We start from the raw sequence: 15,118 nt of genomic DNA on the forward strand, positions 1-15,118 counted from the left end.
GACTTGAGTGTCAAGTTCATATCAGCTCATGTGGTCTGTGGAAAAGTCCCGCAACATTGAACATTGATGCGTCGGCAGCAGTACAGACAAATTAACTCATCAATGCCGATTGGTGATGCCGAGTTGGTTCAGTCTCTGCTGGTTGTTACACACACAAACAACATTGAACATCTTGGTGCTGCCCGTTTTCCGTACAGCCTCATGTCATAGCCACCGTTCCTGTGTCTATTGTTGGCCACATGGAATACATTTGTAACAGCAAGATCGCTGACGTATTCACCCTTGGAGCCCTTATAAACGTTTACGAAATCTCAGCTAGAATGCATGTTCCATACACAATGAGCATCCAGCACTATTTTGCCCACCATCTTCAGACCATCTTTCCCTGCAAATCGCCAAGGCCACACATGTTCAGGTGGCGTCTGGTGGCTCCAATATCCTGACTCTGAACGGCTTGCAATCGCTCATTCGATCTGTTTCTCGCACCCAATACGGTTCAGCAGCTCCTTGCGGTCACGGCGGCCGGGGAAGCTGACGCCGCTGCTGCTGTTACTGCTGCCAGTTCCCTTCAAATTTGTCACGCCACCGCGACGCTCCCGTGCCGTCCAGTCAATGGCTTCTCCAACGCACTCTTTTTCCAAGTACCATGGCTCCTCAGGTTCATCTTCCTCAATTTCCTCCTCTTGGTCGCTTTCTTCTGCTTCGCTGTTGCTTCGAAGGTCCTCGGCCCTCTTGCCCCGGAGCATACGCATAATGATTTGTACGATGACCGTGAACCACATAATCATCATGACCTGTAGAAACAGGAGGAATGAGAGAAAGGCATACATGACATTCTTGTTGAGGCACACGACTCCGGAGGGGTTGCGAAAGGGCTCCAGCAGATGACTCCAACCGGTCGTGGGAATGGGCAACGGGCCTTCAAGGTCATCGGCACTGCCGCGATAACAAGCGGGTGGCGTCATCCTAGGGAAGTCGAAGTAGACGCTCCAGCACGTCACCATGTACAAGACGTGTCGAGCGAGCACCCACGAGATGATGAATCCTCCGAATATTACGTCGCAGATGGTGGTGAAGCCGAGGTACTTTAGACATTTTGCGAGCTATCGTCTTGTTAGCGACGTCGCTTTCCCTCTCCTCTACAGAGCCAAGGGAAGGGTCCAATGCCAGTATACCGGTAAAAATAGATCAATCACATCCATCAGGATCAGAATGAGGTTACCGACTCGAGTCTGGTGATACGCGTACGAGCCCGCCAGCAAGGCAATAGTGACAAAGTGATGTGTCAACATTTGCCAGTGGTCCTTTCGGCGCTCTTCAATGTTGATGACCAGGACCATTTGGATCCAAAAGCCCCATTGTCCCAGAATGTACGCCTTCATCAAGCCATCTATCTCGCGCTGTGGCCAGTCGGTCCAGAGCTCCTCCATGTTCAAGAAGTACTTGGAGTTGTAGTAGAGGTACTGATGGTTTTCAAAATCAAAACGTTAACCGGCCATCATCCACGAGAAGACGTCAGCGACGTACCATGCCCACCGGCCAAAATGCGTTGTAGTACATCAACATCCAGCCTTGCTCAGCGAATCTGGTTGCATCCTTCTTGCCCAGCACGCCCCATCGGGAAGCTAATGGTGCGAGAATATAACCCATGCAGAAAGCGCGAAGTCCTGTTAGGATGATGATGAAAAATGCGATAAAGTAAAAGTCGTCATATCCCGCGGCGTATTTGCCAGTCTTGTCATTGTGGTAGGAAAGAGTGAAGAATTTGGACGTGTATTGCCGTGCAGCGGGTATGCAAGCATGTGTGAGAAACAAGAGCGCGACAAGATTGAACGAGAAGCCTGTTTATGAAGCGAATTTTGTAACACATCAGGTTAGCAGAGTGTGATGGTCGAGGGAAGTCAATCAAATGGGTTTTGGTGACATTAGGGAAGAGCGTACCGACTTGATTGTCCAGCAACCAACGGCTAAAGCTTCCATGTCTCGGTACGTCCTCCTTCCGCCTCCGAGTCTTGTCCCTGTGTGGTTTTCTTTGGCTCATCTTCACCGAGCTGAACTGTTGCCGCTCATGAGTTGGCGGCCTTGTCTGCTCTAGATTCCGTGGTCGAGCTAGTGGCTCTGCTGTACAGAGTTGCTTTCGGGTCTCAAACAGCGGGATTCTTGGAAAGGCTGCTCCGGCAGCTAAAACTGCGATGAACGGCGAGAATGGTATTGGTAGTTCGGGCGAGGTTGGTTGATAAAGCTGTCAGCCACCTCTCGGGTACGGAGCAGCTAGTCTTGGGTTATCGAGATCAATTGATCGCCAATGGAGAATGGAGGATGGTGAATCAAACTGGAGACATCGAGGTAAAAACTCAACAGACCCCGGCCCTCTTCCCCTGTCGTTCCCCTCCCTGAGCGGCTGGTGCTCCGTATATATGTAGGTGACCAGCCCCTTGCTGCGTTTGAGTTGATCAACCAACCCCAAGGACATCTCGAGTGGAAAGCTGCAGTTGTCCAACCGGCCATTTCCAAGAACGGACTAGTCTCTACCACTCCTCAATACATTACAAACAACCGCGACAGGAAAATAAATCAGTTTGCGTTGTGTTCCGCAGGAGCAAGCCACGAGGGTAGAAAAGTGCACCTTGCGCCCTACGGCTTTCCTGTGCACTAGATACAGTATATTACATGGCCTAAATCTATTCGTAAGATGACCCTGTATCCAATTACAACAAGCGTTGCCCACAAACTAGCAAGCTTTGTTGGTGAGGTAGCGGTTCCATCTGTAGGTATGAGCCGACCCAATTCTGCGGCAGGGAGGGCGCGAAAAGTGTCAACATGGTATCTATCTGTTGATACCATTGACGAATCGAGAAACTTGATCTGGGTCTTGACGAGCCCCCAAGCCGTCTCTGATGTCGTCACCAACCTTGGTCAGTCTCTTTTCGTCAAGAGCATACCATCTCACGGATTGGTAATTCATCGTCCATGTCCCCTGGTATGATCCAGTACCCATCCCCAACTATAGGCGCGCCCACTGTGCGGCAACCGGCGGTTGGGGGTTTAGGGTATGAGCTAGAAAATCGTTTTGCGAAAGGATCGGTAGTAGGTCCGCATATTGGAAGAATGTAAGTGCCGTCAACATTACGCCAGAGCTCGTTAAGTAGGAGTGATAATAGGCTATTACCCTGCTTGGCGGCAATGGCATGCCGAACGGCGTCATAAAGCGGCGTAAATACACTGCGTGAAGGTGATACGATGAACTGCTCCAAAATTGGTCTTTGACGTCGTATAAATGCGTCGAGGGCCTCAAAAACACCTTGTAGGTCTACAGGTCGATCTGCGACTCCATTTGCCTTGAGTGCCAGGTGTAGACGAGTGAGATTTGGGAAGGTAGAGCTGAGCATGGCGAGATGATTCTCCAGATGATGCAGCTCTGGGATTGCTTGAGACTTGGGCCCTCGACGTAACATGAGTGGGCAGACAATCTCGAGAGACGATATGTTGGATAGTCGCTGGGGTAGCAGCAACTGAGGGAGGTTTGGGAGAAGGGCTTGGCCCGACAAATGGATGGTATTCATCCCGTAAAGAGCATGGATACCCTCCACATAACTACGGTTCTTGTTAGAGAAGGGCAGGATAATGACAGAAAATAGACTCGTATCCTTTACTTACGCCTGGCGGCAAGTTAAGAGCCATCCCATGACCCCAATCTTACACTTTAGAGGATAGATCCCGGGCCAATTTGGACAGTAGTGTGGTGCCCCGTAACGGCAATAATCATCTCCAGGCTCCCGAACTCCCCTACGCCTGTCTATCGCGCTCCTGTCATGATGTGGCAGAGGGCGATGACACACGGAGCTCCACCACTGCCAGGACTTGGGCGTTGTTGTATCCCAGTTCACCCTAGGCGGAAAATAAGCATCTACATCATCGGCGTTGATGTCCGCATGGCTGCGAAGCGGGCGCCCGAACCCGGGCTCTCGAGGAGCGGTAGGGTGCACAAACGAAAGGTCCATGTGGACGAGACCGTCGCCAAACGCTCGAATGAGTATGCCTTGCCGCAGCTCTCGCGGAAACTTGTCAAAGAATGGGGAGCCGGTCACCAAAGCCAAAGCCTCTGTGGAAGGCGATGGCGTCAAGACATGTGGCCGAACAGTAGGAAGGAAAGGTAGCTTGAGATCTGTAACTTCATCCGTGACTGTAATCTCCGCACTCTCGTTGCCTTCACCCACGCGCCTGTGGCCAAGCTTTGTCTGAAGCCAGTTTCTAACCCTGGACTTGATGAAGGGCGGCATTTGGGGCAAATTGAGCGCGGCGAATTTAGTGACGGCAATAGCAATGAATCAAGATGAAATAAATCAATGACTGGGTGGGTTTGCCAAGCCGACGTGGAGTATTTCAGGGTCTAGTCCATGTCGCTTTATAAGTACTTTCGCAAGAGCAAGAACGTTCCACATGACTGTGAGTAGAATTCATGCCGACTATTCATCTTCGGCTTAAGTTGTCTGTATAAGCTAATAGTAAAGCTCTTCATCTATTAACTGCGATAACCGCGTTACTTTATTTTGTATGCGGTAACTCTGTGCGTATGTCGTGGCCTATGAGTTTACCAGACCAAGTTCTCACGGCTCGTCACAATTGCATGGAAGGATGTATTGAAACTCGTTTTTGCCAAACTTAAAACAATCCATTGCAATTATTGAACGAATTACCTCATTGAGGTTATTTTGTAGTTGTCAAGCTATCCAAAGTTGTCAAACACACACTGTACCAGCCACAATCAACCAACCCCAACACCGCCAACTCAAATCCCCCGTACAAGGGGCCATCTGTGTCATCAGACGAAGCTAGTGCCCGTTTCGTCCCAATTCCCAACTCGAAACAGGTCACGGTAATGGCGCCGAGCAACTTACTTGATCTGGCTAATTTGATTGCACCACCGGGCTGTTTGGAGTAGCGCCGAGAAGCCATGGTGATACCGTCGTGAGGGCAAGCCATACTCCTGAAATGTTGGATAAACAACTCTTGCATTTAAGCTTCTTGTATATAAACGATGCTCAACTTCACACCAATAACCACATCAACATTCTAACCAGCACTCTTTTCCTCACTTTCTTCACTTCTTCAACGGCCTTGCTGTGCAAGTCTGCCCTGCATTCCTTACAAATATTCTCTTCAACTCATTACTTCTCTTTCAAAATGCGCTCTGTTCTCATTGTGCTGTCAGCAGGTCTGGCTGTCGCGATGCCTGCTCGTCGCGCCGTCACCGAACTCAACCAAGCTGCCACCGAAGAAGCTCACCAGCGTGACGACACCGCCACACGAGCCTTTTCCAACGTGCAAATCAAGACGGCAGACGGAAAATGCCTCTTCGTGGACAAGCTCTCCGGCGACTTCAGAGCCAATCTTACGCCCGTGCAAGTCGCTACGTGCGGTACCACGGACGGCCAGGGCTGGGACGTCATCACCTCTGGCAAGCACAACGACCAGCAGGGCCAGGCTCTCATTGTGAGCACCCTCACGCAGGCATGCTTGAACTTTGATCCGCGACGCCAGGCTGGCGATCAGGTTAATCTGTTTTCGTGCGGTGGGCGAGCCGATGGTGGTGGACAGGTTACCAACTCGCAGTTGTTTGCGTTCAATGGCCAGGCTGGGCCGTTGAGCTTGGTGCCGGGGAATGGACAGCAGCAGTGTCTGTCTAGCAAGGCGCAGAGGATTGATATTGCGGCTTGTGCGAATGGTGCGCAGGACCAGAGCTTTACGTTTGGGGGAGCGGTGGCTGGGAATGGAACTGTGAATAATGGAGGTGCTGGTGGAAATGGGAATGGCAATGGCAATGGCAACAATGGCCAGGGAAATGGAAACCAAGGCAATGCCGGTGGCAACCAAGGTAGCGGTAACGGCGGTCAAGATGCTGGGAACAACGGGGGCCAGGGGAACAATGGAAGTGGAAATCAAGGGAATGGCAACCAGGGCAACCAGGGCAACAATAACCAAGGCAATGGGAATCAGGGCAATGGTAACGTGAACAACGGCAACCAGGGAAATAATGGCAATGGCAATGGCAATGGCAACGGCAACGGCAACGGCAACGGCAATAACTCCTGTTCGTGCAAAAACAGGGCCAAGCACAACCATTAAATCTCGCCTTCAACTGTACAATAGTTTGATCCAGTTTGTTAGAAGTGGACTGTATAAAGAATACATCGATTCAACCACCCAGTAAACACCGCGGACCAAGTGAACGTAGCATATAAATTAACCACTCCTGTCCGTTCGTACCTCCCACATCGTGATTTTCATTCTAAATGCCTCGCTAGTTCTTCTTCAAATTCTTAGCCATGCCGTGTTCCTCGTCGTGGATATATGGAGGAGGTTCCTCGCCGGCCACTGAACTTCCCTCACGGCTCTCGATGTTTCGAACCGACTCATCTCGCAAGTCAACAGTTTCGGTTTGGTGGTGTCGCGATCTGTGGGCATTTCGTGGCGGAGCCTGATGAGCGGCCATGATGGCCGTGACTCTCTCGTTGCTGTCGCTGACCCTTTGCTCCTCTTTGAGCAGCTTCGCTTCTCTGCTGACTGCGACGATTTGACGGATTATAAGGCTCATGCTGTAGACATAGAGCAGCCTGTACAGGAATATAAGCATGTTTCAATAAGCAAGTGAGGAAGACTGCCTACATCAGAATGATGGACAGCCAAAACGAAGTGTTTGGCACAGCACAATATCTCTTGGATAGACCATGGCCAGAATTGCCAACTGTAAAAGGCTATTAGTCACCGTGACAGTGGACGTTTAAAAAGCTTTAGCAAACGTACAGATTGAACTATCCAAGCCATTTGCTACACCGTCGCAATTTGCTGGTAAACCAGCTACGGCCAGGACAGCAATCAGGGGGACTTGCAAGCCGATGCAAGTAAGATCGAAGAAGATGAAGAAGATTAGACACCATCTTTTACGGTAACCGGATAGATGCGTGCCGAACCACTGCTGGAGAACGGTGAGAATGAATGTCAATGGTGCCTGATGCGATGTTAGCAGGAAACAAGGAGTACCCAAGAATGGACAAACACCTACAACAATCACGGGTACTGTCGCAGCACCACCTAGATTACCACCGTTGGCGTTCAAGAATGAGATGAGATATGCACTGATGGCAATTATCACCGCATTCAGCACATATTGAAGCACTCTAAGCCATCGAAGTCGTCGAACCAGCGGCCACCGGCCCTTGTCGTGAGAGCAAGCCATGGTCTCTCCTAGCACTCAATACGTTAACTGCGATTATTAGAGAGCAAAGACGAAGAAGAATTGAAGAGTGGTGATAGATAGCAGTTACACGAAAGTGAAATCAGCACCGGGGCATAACAAGCTTAAACTATCCTCCGCGCCGTTTTCGTATCTACCGTTTCAACCCCCGGCAATCATCCCGACGCCCTCTGTATTCTCTACCCGTTAAAGCACAGACTTGCATCGTCTATTACGCGGCCACACGCTCTGAAGCGATCGGATTACGACGATGGGTCGGGTGGCTGTGTTCTGTGATTGGCCTTGCTTACAGCTCGGCGGGCCAATGCATCACCGGCGCATGGAGATGTTGTATGGAAATACCCCTTCTGGACGGTGGCGTTTGACAACCCAAAGGGCTGAGCCGAAACCGAGACGGATGAGATGCTTCTCGGCATCAGTGAGTGGTTGGGGATGAAAGTTTGTGGGGCAAATGCGAATGGCTCATTATGTTTCAGACTGATGGAATTGTGTTGATTGAGTTGATGGGCCGATCGATGGGGGTTTATGCGTTATGGAGGGGCAGTTGCGAGGTAGTTGATTCACATCACTTTATTTGTTGTGAGGAGTTGAGAGGATGATGATGAAATAGGTTTTGAATTCATAAGAGTAGAGTTTCCCTCGGATCAAAAAGAAGGGCGATACGCTGAGGGCTGAACGCGAAATGATCTTCAAACTTGATGATTAACTTTCAGTCAAGGCGTAATAACAGTCTGCAAATACGGGCCTCTCATGTTGGCAGCCGTATCAAACGCTTCCTCAAACTCCTCCAACCGAAATGCCCCAACCGTTTCGATACCACCAACGTCACCCAACTTGATGTACCCCGACTCCGCCAACGAAATCATCTTTCGAATATCGTCTTTCGTATACATCCACTTTCCCTTGACAGTAATGTCATTCAACATGATGAACTGCGTTGGAAGACTCAATTCCGCGTGAGCACCCATCAGACTTACACGGCCGCCCCGACGAAGCGACATGAGGCCGCTTTTGAAATGGGTGCTGGAAATGGCTTGTCCCGGTGATATGTCGAAGAATACATCCGCCAGACCATGCTTTGTAATATCCCGAATATCTGTGTCAATATCTCCGGTAACACACACAGTTCGGATTCTCTCGCCGTAGTGAGGCACTCGTTTCAACATATTCAGAGTATCAACATTCCGCCCAACGGCAATAACTTGCGCTCCCATAGCCAATGCCGCAATAACTGCAGCACTGCCAAAAGTGCCTGCTGCAGGAGCAATAATGACCTTCTCCCCAGCAGTGACACCGACGTCTCGTAAGCCACCAAGTGGCACCGAAATTTGAGCAAGATACATCAAGTCAACGGCGGTGTAGCCCAATCCGTCTCCCGGACCACCCATAAGAACAGCCTCATTCATGGTAAAGCAGTTTTCCAAAGGAACTTTAGCATACTCGGCGTAGGTGCTGTCCCGCCATTCTCCCTCCATGAGCTTGTTACTCGCGGGACTGAACCCGGCGGATAGCCCGTGAAGAATTAGAGAGTTGGGGTCGTCGCGACCTTGAATGAAACAATCAAAGTAGACAAGTTGTCCGGGTGTAAGAGATGTTGCGTCTGGACCAACCTCTGAGATGCGGCCGATTGCTGATAACCCTGGAACAAAGGGTGTTGGATATGGGTATGGTTTCTGGCCACTGTAAACCCGTCCTGCGTATGTGAGGACACCGGCGGCTAGGACCTGGATAATTGCACTGCCTGCTCCTGCTTGTGGATATGGCTGAGATACGACCGACATGTCGTATGGGTCTCTGGTGGAGTTCAGTTTTAACACACGATGTGTTCTTGGTAACTGGATGGGGGATTGAGTGGACATTGTCGAATATTGGAAGTCAGTTTATGTGGCGGGCAGTTGGTAGGCTTGGCTGACTGGCTCAATTTGAGTGAAGACGATGACATTTATATTTTTTTTTGATTAGATTAAATGTCTGTTCATTAATGTAGTCCACTTTACTTCTTGATCCTAATGCTCCAACGAAACGCATCTACGTTCATACGGTGACCGTACGTTAAGTCCGAGCCAGCAGTACCGTTGCTAGGCGCAGTTGATCCATCCTGCGCTGTGCGTACAGCCCTGCGTCGCGAATTGGGTTAAAGACTATGGTATCTAAGTTCATCTATCGGAGACGGTCGTCGCTAGTCGTTGAACGACTCTGAGAGACCACAGCATGGGGCTGAAGCCGCGGAGATGATCGGTCTTGGTGGACAACCCAGTGTAAAGGCCGTTATTCCCGATGGCCTCTTCATGCATGTAATATACTCAACCTAGATGAGTATAGTATGTACCCATGCATAAACGGTCATATGGTGAATAGACGTAACTCCGGTTAAGACATTCACATGTGATCACAGGCTTTCACACCCTCATGCCAGTTGACCTCACTGTCGAGGCGCATTCACACGTCGAGGACTTTGAGGGACTTGAGATTCTAGAAAATTGCAATCTGAGGCGCTATGGTGATAATGTTTCACATTCTGATAGCATTACAACTCATAAACAGGTGGTATCTCGCGCTCTGACATCCGTTGCAAAACCATAAACCAGTCATCGCCCAGCCCAAAATATCGTCAAGCAAGTCATCCAAACCATGACATCGAAATCCCTCCCGTAGTCCACATTCAACTGAATCTTGCCAATCTCCCCTCTAGCCGACGTACTCGTGAAGATAGCCACAATATTCTTCCCGTCCTTCTCCTCCGCCACTTCCCCAGGTTCATCCTCATCGTCATGTTCTTCCACCAATTTGTAATTCTGCGCACTAAATGTTGGTTTATGCATTCCATCCACGGTAACGTGCTTCGTTCTGGTCCAGCAAAGGCGTTTTGTTACCGGTTTTGCAATCTCCGACACTTCACTAACATCATCATTCTTTGGAGCCACGTCAAAAGTCCACCTGTGCTTCACGCCCGAATTGGAAAACAGCATGTCTTCCCAGCGCATTGCATCAGGCGGCCCCTTTGAGTCGCCTAAACCGATTTTGAAGTTTTTAGAGAAATGTGGCAAATGGGACACTGCGATCACCGCCGCGTTTTCATCTGGTCCGTCGTGCATCGTTAGCAGTGGTGTGTTGCCTGTGACAGCTCTCCTTCGCACATGGGCGGCATGGCTGGTGGTCTCTTGAGTTGGGATGATGTCGAGGTGGTATTTGAAGATGGAACCTTTGACGTTGAATATGCGAGACATGGTTGTGTTGTGGATGTGGTTGACCTGGGACAATTGTGAAGGTGTGAGATCTTGTTCAGCTTTGCGCCTCCACGGCACTGTTGTTGTTATGCTTCGAGGACCAACTCTGTTTAGCAACCTGTTACCTTTTAAATCATTTTCAACTGAGAGGTTTGCATTGGTCATGCGGTGTTGTCTTCACGAGGCTGCTGCAGGGCTTTGTGAAGATGGATGAGACAATCGGTTCGCGTACAGAGAGAAATACGATGGACGCGAGAAAACGCCACACAAACCTTGAGCCACATGCAGTAACTGGAGATAAATTCTGCAGAAAGGTTAATCAAGGCACATTAGGCTGCCGTTTTATTAAGTCTATCCCCCAAATGTTGCTTTTCTCCTCAAAGTTGTCTTCCCGTTTTGGCGACGTGCATTGGCAAGTTATTGCATCACGGTATTCTGTCGGTATTTAAAGCTGGTGCCTATAAACGAGATAAAAAGAGGAGGCTCAAGAAGAAGCTAATGGATATGTTAAAAAAGTCGGTTAGTTTGACACATATGCGCTAGGTATTTCACGATTAATAAAAGGGAACGGTCCGTCGATGCACAGAGACAGTTTTGCACATATGCGTTGACAATAGCTGCATGCAGACGAAACTAATTAATTAATGTCTTGCTGTAGCAGATGCAGACGTAACAAGAACCACGTTTATTAACTAGCTGATTCTCAAACATTAATATTATGTCGCTTCATCTTAGATGTTCCGTTCATTACGATTAGGGTGGAGTGAGGTAAGACATCTCATAACTGCCGGAGTCTTTTTTCTTCCCAAAAGAAAGCACAAAGAGCGGTCTCTAACACCCAATGTATGGGGCTCATCCTGGTTTCCGTAAATTGGTCAGGCGGTTGGTATTTGACACAGTAAGTCACCTTAGAAAAACAACACTACATTCCTGGAGACTGTCGTTCGTGCATAGATCCGGAATCTTGTTTCTTTATGTGTATCATGGACATCTTGCTCATTATTTACACAATATGTGCTTGTGTCGTCGCTGGTCGAAATTGCGCGCTCTGTGCGACTAAGTCTGTGCCCGGCGGACAATACGGCGGTGATGATATTTCAGTCGCTAATGAAGCGTTTGAACGATTCATTCTGGGACAGATGGAAGAATGGCACGTTCCTGGTCTTGCAATGGCCATTGTTGAAGGAAATAAAACCTGGTCCAAGGTGGTTGCGGCCTCTCCTTAACTATACCCAGCGCTGACTGAAGTTCCAGGGCTTTGGATATGGAACTTTGCGCTCTGAACCAGTCACTCCTTCAACGTTATTCTACTGTGGTAGTATGACCAAATCATTCACAGCGGCAGCATTATCGTTACTTGTTGATGATCACAACAATACACTTCAATGGACCACACCAATCTCCAGCTTGTTGAAGGATTTTATCCTGTCGGATAATTGGGCTACTGAGCATATAACTATTCAAGACGCGCTAAGTCACAGAACTGGATACCCTCGACATGACTTCTCAGGTCCGTTTGGAAACTCCTCCATGGATATGATTCGTAGATTTCGGCACCTTCCCATGTCGAAAGAACCTCGAGTCATTTGGCAGTACAACAACATGATGTACGGCACATTGGGATACCTAGTAGAGCAAGTAAGCAGAATCAAGTTGCCCGAGTTCTTCCGGCGCAGATTATGGCACCCGATGGGCATGATGAACACATATTTGGACCCGGATGAAGCATTAGCGAGCGGAAATCAGCTTGCCCATGCGTACTACTACGACAACGATACTCAGACATTCGGACTCCTGCCGTGGAATGACGAAGCGAGTGTTGCTGGTGCTGGTATGGCGATATCGTCTGTACTCGACTGGTCTCGATATATACGACACATGATTGAAGAATCAGGACCTATTTCAAAAGCTGGCCATGCTGCACTAAAGGCACCGCACATGGTCTCGGAACAAGACAGACGCATATACTCTGGCACAGAGTTTTACGGTCTAGGATGGGCATCTAATATTATCCAAAATGAAGCCGTGTGGTATCACTCTGGCAGAGTGAGTGGCATGCTGTCATACATGGCATTTGTTCCAAGTCGGCAATTTGGCTTCGTTATAATGCTTAATACCGAGAGTGTGGCAGCACTCGACTCCGTGTTCTCTGCTACTTTGTTCAACTATTTTAGGGTAGCAGAATCGAAGCACAGCAACATACGGGCAGAGTAAGTGAGAAAAGGGCCTAGGGAGATATTGTACTGACTATTTGGCAGATGGTATGACTTATTAAAGGCTTCAGATGAGAATCTGCGCAATTGCTCGGCTCGATTATACCCTGGTTTCAGTACTGACGCAACTCCGTCAAAGATAGCACTGGATGATCTTGTGGGACGCTACTACAATGATGGCTATGGCTATGCCAATATAACTCTCAGATGCGACGACTGGCAATCTCCGGCAGGCTCACCAACAAAGTTCACTCTGACACCTGATAGGTGCCGGCTGGTTATCCCCAGGTCAGAGCTGTTTGGAAAAAGAGTGTCGTTTCAGCTGCAGTACGTAACTGGAGACAAGTGGCTGGCATGGCTATTTGTTGATGACTATGAAACAGTTAAGCGGCCTACCGGCTGCTATCGAGCTGAACTTAAACTTGGTGATGGTGGAAAGCCGGATGGCCTTGGGTTAGATATTAGGATGGAAGGGGATGATGTACCGCTGACTTGGTTTAGAAGAACATAGATCCATGCAAACTAGAGTCAGGAATCCAAGGTTTGATCCTAACTAAGAGGCTGGTGTCGTCTGTTTCTGGGAGTGTATAATGAGCCCAATATCAGAATTGCGAGAAAGGTTCGTTATACTACTATGTGTAGACGTCTGTCTTAATTACTGCTGTATCCTTGGCATAATAGAAAAAAATGGATGGCGAGTATTCTGTCATTCTAATATTTAAACCGGCCATAGCATATACGATCGATCAAGAAAGAAACCGAATCTGTCTGCATTCATGTTCTATTTGATACTGCAAAAGTTTCATCCTTAGTACTAGCCGAAGATTTCGTCGTAGTAATCATATCTTAGCTCCTCTGCGAGCACTTTCCTCCGGAAGAACCAGTTTAGTAATACATGACGCGCAGCAGAGCAACCCTCAACAGACAAATACCCAAGCCAACTATGCCTCCCCAAGTAACTCAAACAACCCTGGCCATGGGCAATGCTACTCGTCAGAACTAGGAGGCCAGTCAGGCGTGCTTAACTCTCCCAGGATCGCCTATCACCAGGGACAAGACCAGAGAAGTACATAAAAGCTTAGTCCAGGGAGAAACGCAACTCTAACGACTCACAGGTGGCAATTCAGTGGCTTTGCTGCCGTATGAGGAGGTAGTCACATCAGTAACGACATTGATAACACAATTCCTAAGTCAGCGGGATGAGGCTCTATACAAAGCATTTTTGGATGGCCAAAAGTCAAACCAGAGCATGGTGGACTCTGCCATGAATATGATGAATGCTGCTGTTAATTGGTAATCTCTTTAACGTCTTTGTCTTTACAACCGATATTAATACAAATTTCCAATCAGGATGAATCTGCAAATACGAAAGGACCTTGGGATCCCAGGATTCAGAACCAATGTACACTGACTTTTAGTCATGCTTGAAGGAGACAACCTTTTGGCGTAGCTGAGGTACAATCACTCACCAGGCTCAACTCGGGCGGCAGGAGCTATAAGTTAATGATGGCACAAGTCGCTCATTTTGATACCAGAGTTCAGATCGCGAAGGATTAAGAGTCCAAGGGGAGTGGCAGGAAAGAAGGTCGTTGTCACTTGAACACAGGTGATTGAATTGGGTGATTTACTTGCCTCAGTGCTGCAGGAATATGTACAGCGGTGAAGCAGTATCTGCATCTATGTCGTCAGACCTGGAAAGGACCGGGCATTTCGGCCGCGCAAACTACAGTACAGTATGTTGTTGGCCATGGGTTAACTAACAGATGGCCAGGCTAGGCCCTGCTTGCCTGTTCTCATGTTGCGCCGGGCCTGTTTCATGGAGAAATCGCTTCATTTGCGGTTCAGGATTGCACCTATCTGGTGGCGTCAGCCGTCGGTGCACGTCAGACGATCGTCCCTTCCCGGCCCGTTCCAATGGATGTACGGATTAAGCCATTCCGAGGCTAGCTGGCCCAAGCCACTTACCCCATATTGTGCCTCTAGATTTGGCCGTGTCCCGTCTTTTGACTCCTTGCTATAGAGCATGATTGGATGTACGCTGCCAACTCAGGATGCTGGACGGCATCGCTGATCATTACCTTGGCCCGGATATCAGGACACTCGGCCTCACAGCAGACGTGTCTGCATCGTCTACGGAGACGGAGTGCTCGAAGCTCGTGGTCTCATTACCCATCAGCGAGGTTCGAGACCATGACCTGGACTAATCCCGGTGCTCCAGAGTGCCAAGACACGGCACACCAGCCGCGTTTAGCAGGTAACCCTCACCTTTCCATGTCAGCTTTCTAGGCAACAATAAGGGATCCCTGCCCTACCATGACCAACGTTTCCTCCGAACCAGGCCAGCCTCACTCTGCAAGCCTCTCTTCACCAAACCTTGAATGACATTAGGCGACTGTAATAGTTCTGTGCCAAGCGCCAACTGC

General features: G+C 49.0%; 6 protein-coding genes across 6 annotated transcripts; 2 read left to right on the forward strand and 4 right to left on the reverse strand.

Annotated features, from left to right (window-relative positions):
* Positions 1-464: 464 nt before the first annotated feature.
* VFPPC_04084 (longevity-assurance protein) lies at positions 465-4,280 on the reverse strand (the record flags this gene model as incomplete). Its single annotated transcript, XM_018283493.1, has 5 exons — positions 465-1,103; positions 1,176-1,463; positions 1,528-1,841; positions 2,951-3,594; positions 3,658-4,280. The coding sequence occupies 5 exons, from the start codon at positions 4,278-4,280 to the stop codon at positions 465-467; spliced, it is 2,508 nt and encodes an 835-aa protein (XP_018144582.1).
* A 904-nt stretch (positions 4,281-5,184) lies between these two features.
* On the forward strand, positions 5,185-6,126 carry VFPPC_13570 (Mg2+ transporter protein; the record flags this gene model as incomplete). The annotated part of the gene is made up of 1 exon (XM_018291345.1): positions 5,185-6,126. The coding sequence occupies one exon, from the start codon at positions 5,185-5,187 to the stop codon at positions 6,124-6,126; it is 942 nt and encodes a 313-aa protein (XP_018144583.1).
* A 175-nt stretch (positions 6,127-6,301) lies between these two features.
* Positions 6,302-7,237, reverse strand: VFPPC_13571 (membrane-associating domain-containing protein; the record flags this gene model as incomplete). The annotated part of the gene is made up of 4 exons (XM_018291346.1): positions 6,302-6,614; positions 6,667-6,745; positions 6,805-7,009; positions 7,064-7,237. The coding sequence occupies 4 exons, from the start codon at positions 7,235-7,237 to the stop codon at positions 6,302-6,304; spliced, it is 771 nt and encodes a 256-aa protein (XP_018144584.1).
* A 731-nt stretch (positions 7,238-7,968) lies between these two features.
* On the reverse strand, positions 7,969-9,036 carry VFPPC_04085 (alcohol dehydrogenase protein; the record flags this gene model as incomplete). Its single annotated transcript, XM_018283494.1, has 1 exon — positions 7,969-9,036. One exon carries the CDS (start codon positions 9,034-9,036, stop codon positions 7,969-7,971), a length of 1,068 nt encoding a protein of 355 aa, XP_018144585.1.
* An 807-nt stretch (positions 9,037-9,843) lies between these two features.
* VFPPC_04086 (hypothetical protein) lies at positions 9,844-10,482 on the reverse strand (the record flags this gene model as incomplete). Its single annotated transcript, XM_018283495.1, has 1 exon — positions 9,844-10,482. The coding sequence occupies one exon, from the start codon at positions 10,480-10,482 to the stop codon at positions 9,844-9,846; it is 639 nt and encodes a 212-aa protein (XP_018144586.1).
* A 983-nt stretch (positions 10,483-11,465) lies between these two features.
* Positions 11,466-13,206, forward strand: VFPPC_04087 (penicillin-binding protein; the record flags this gene model as incomplete). The annotated part of the gene is made up of 4 exons (XM_022428379.1): positions 11,466-11,687; positions 11,737-12,692; positions 12,741-13,148; positions 13,200-13,206. 4 exons carry the CDS (start codon positions 11,466-11,468, stop codon positions 13,204-13,206), a joined length of 1,593 nt encoding a protein of 530 aa, XP_022284444.1.
* Positions 13,207-15,118: the final 1,912 nt, after the last annotated feature.

The sequence above is a fragment of the Pochonia chlamydosporia genome, chromosome 3 (genome assembly GCF_001653235.2).
Source record: "Pochonia chlamydosporia 170 chromosome 3, whole genome shotgun sequence".
Lineage (NCBI taxonomy): Eukaryota > Fungi > Ascomycota > Sordariomycetes > Hypocreales > Clavicipitaceae > Pochonia > Pochonia chlamydosporia.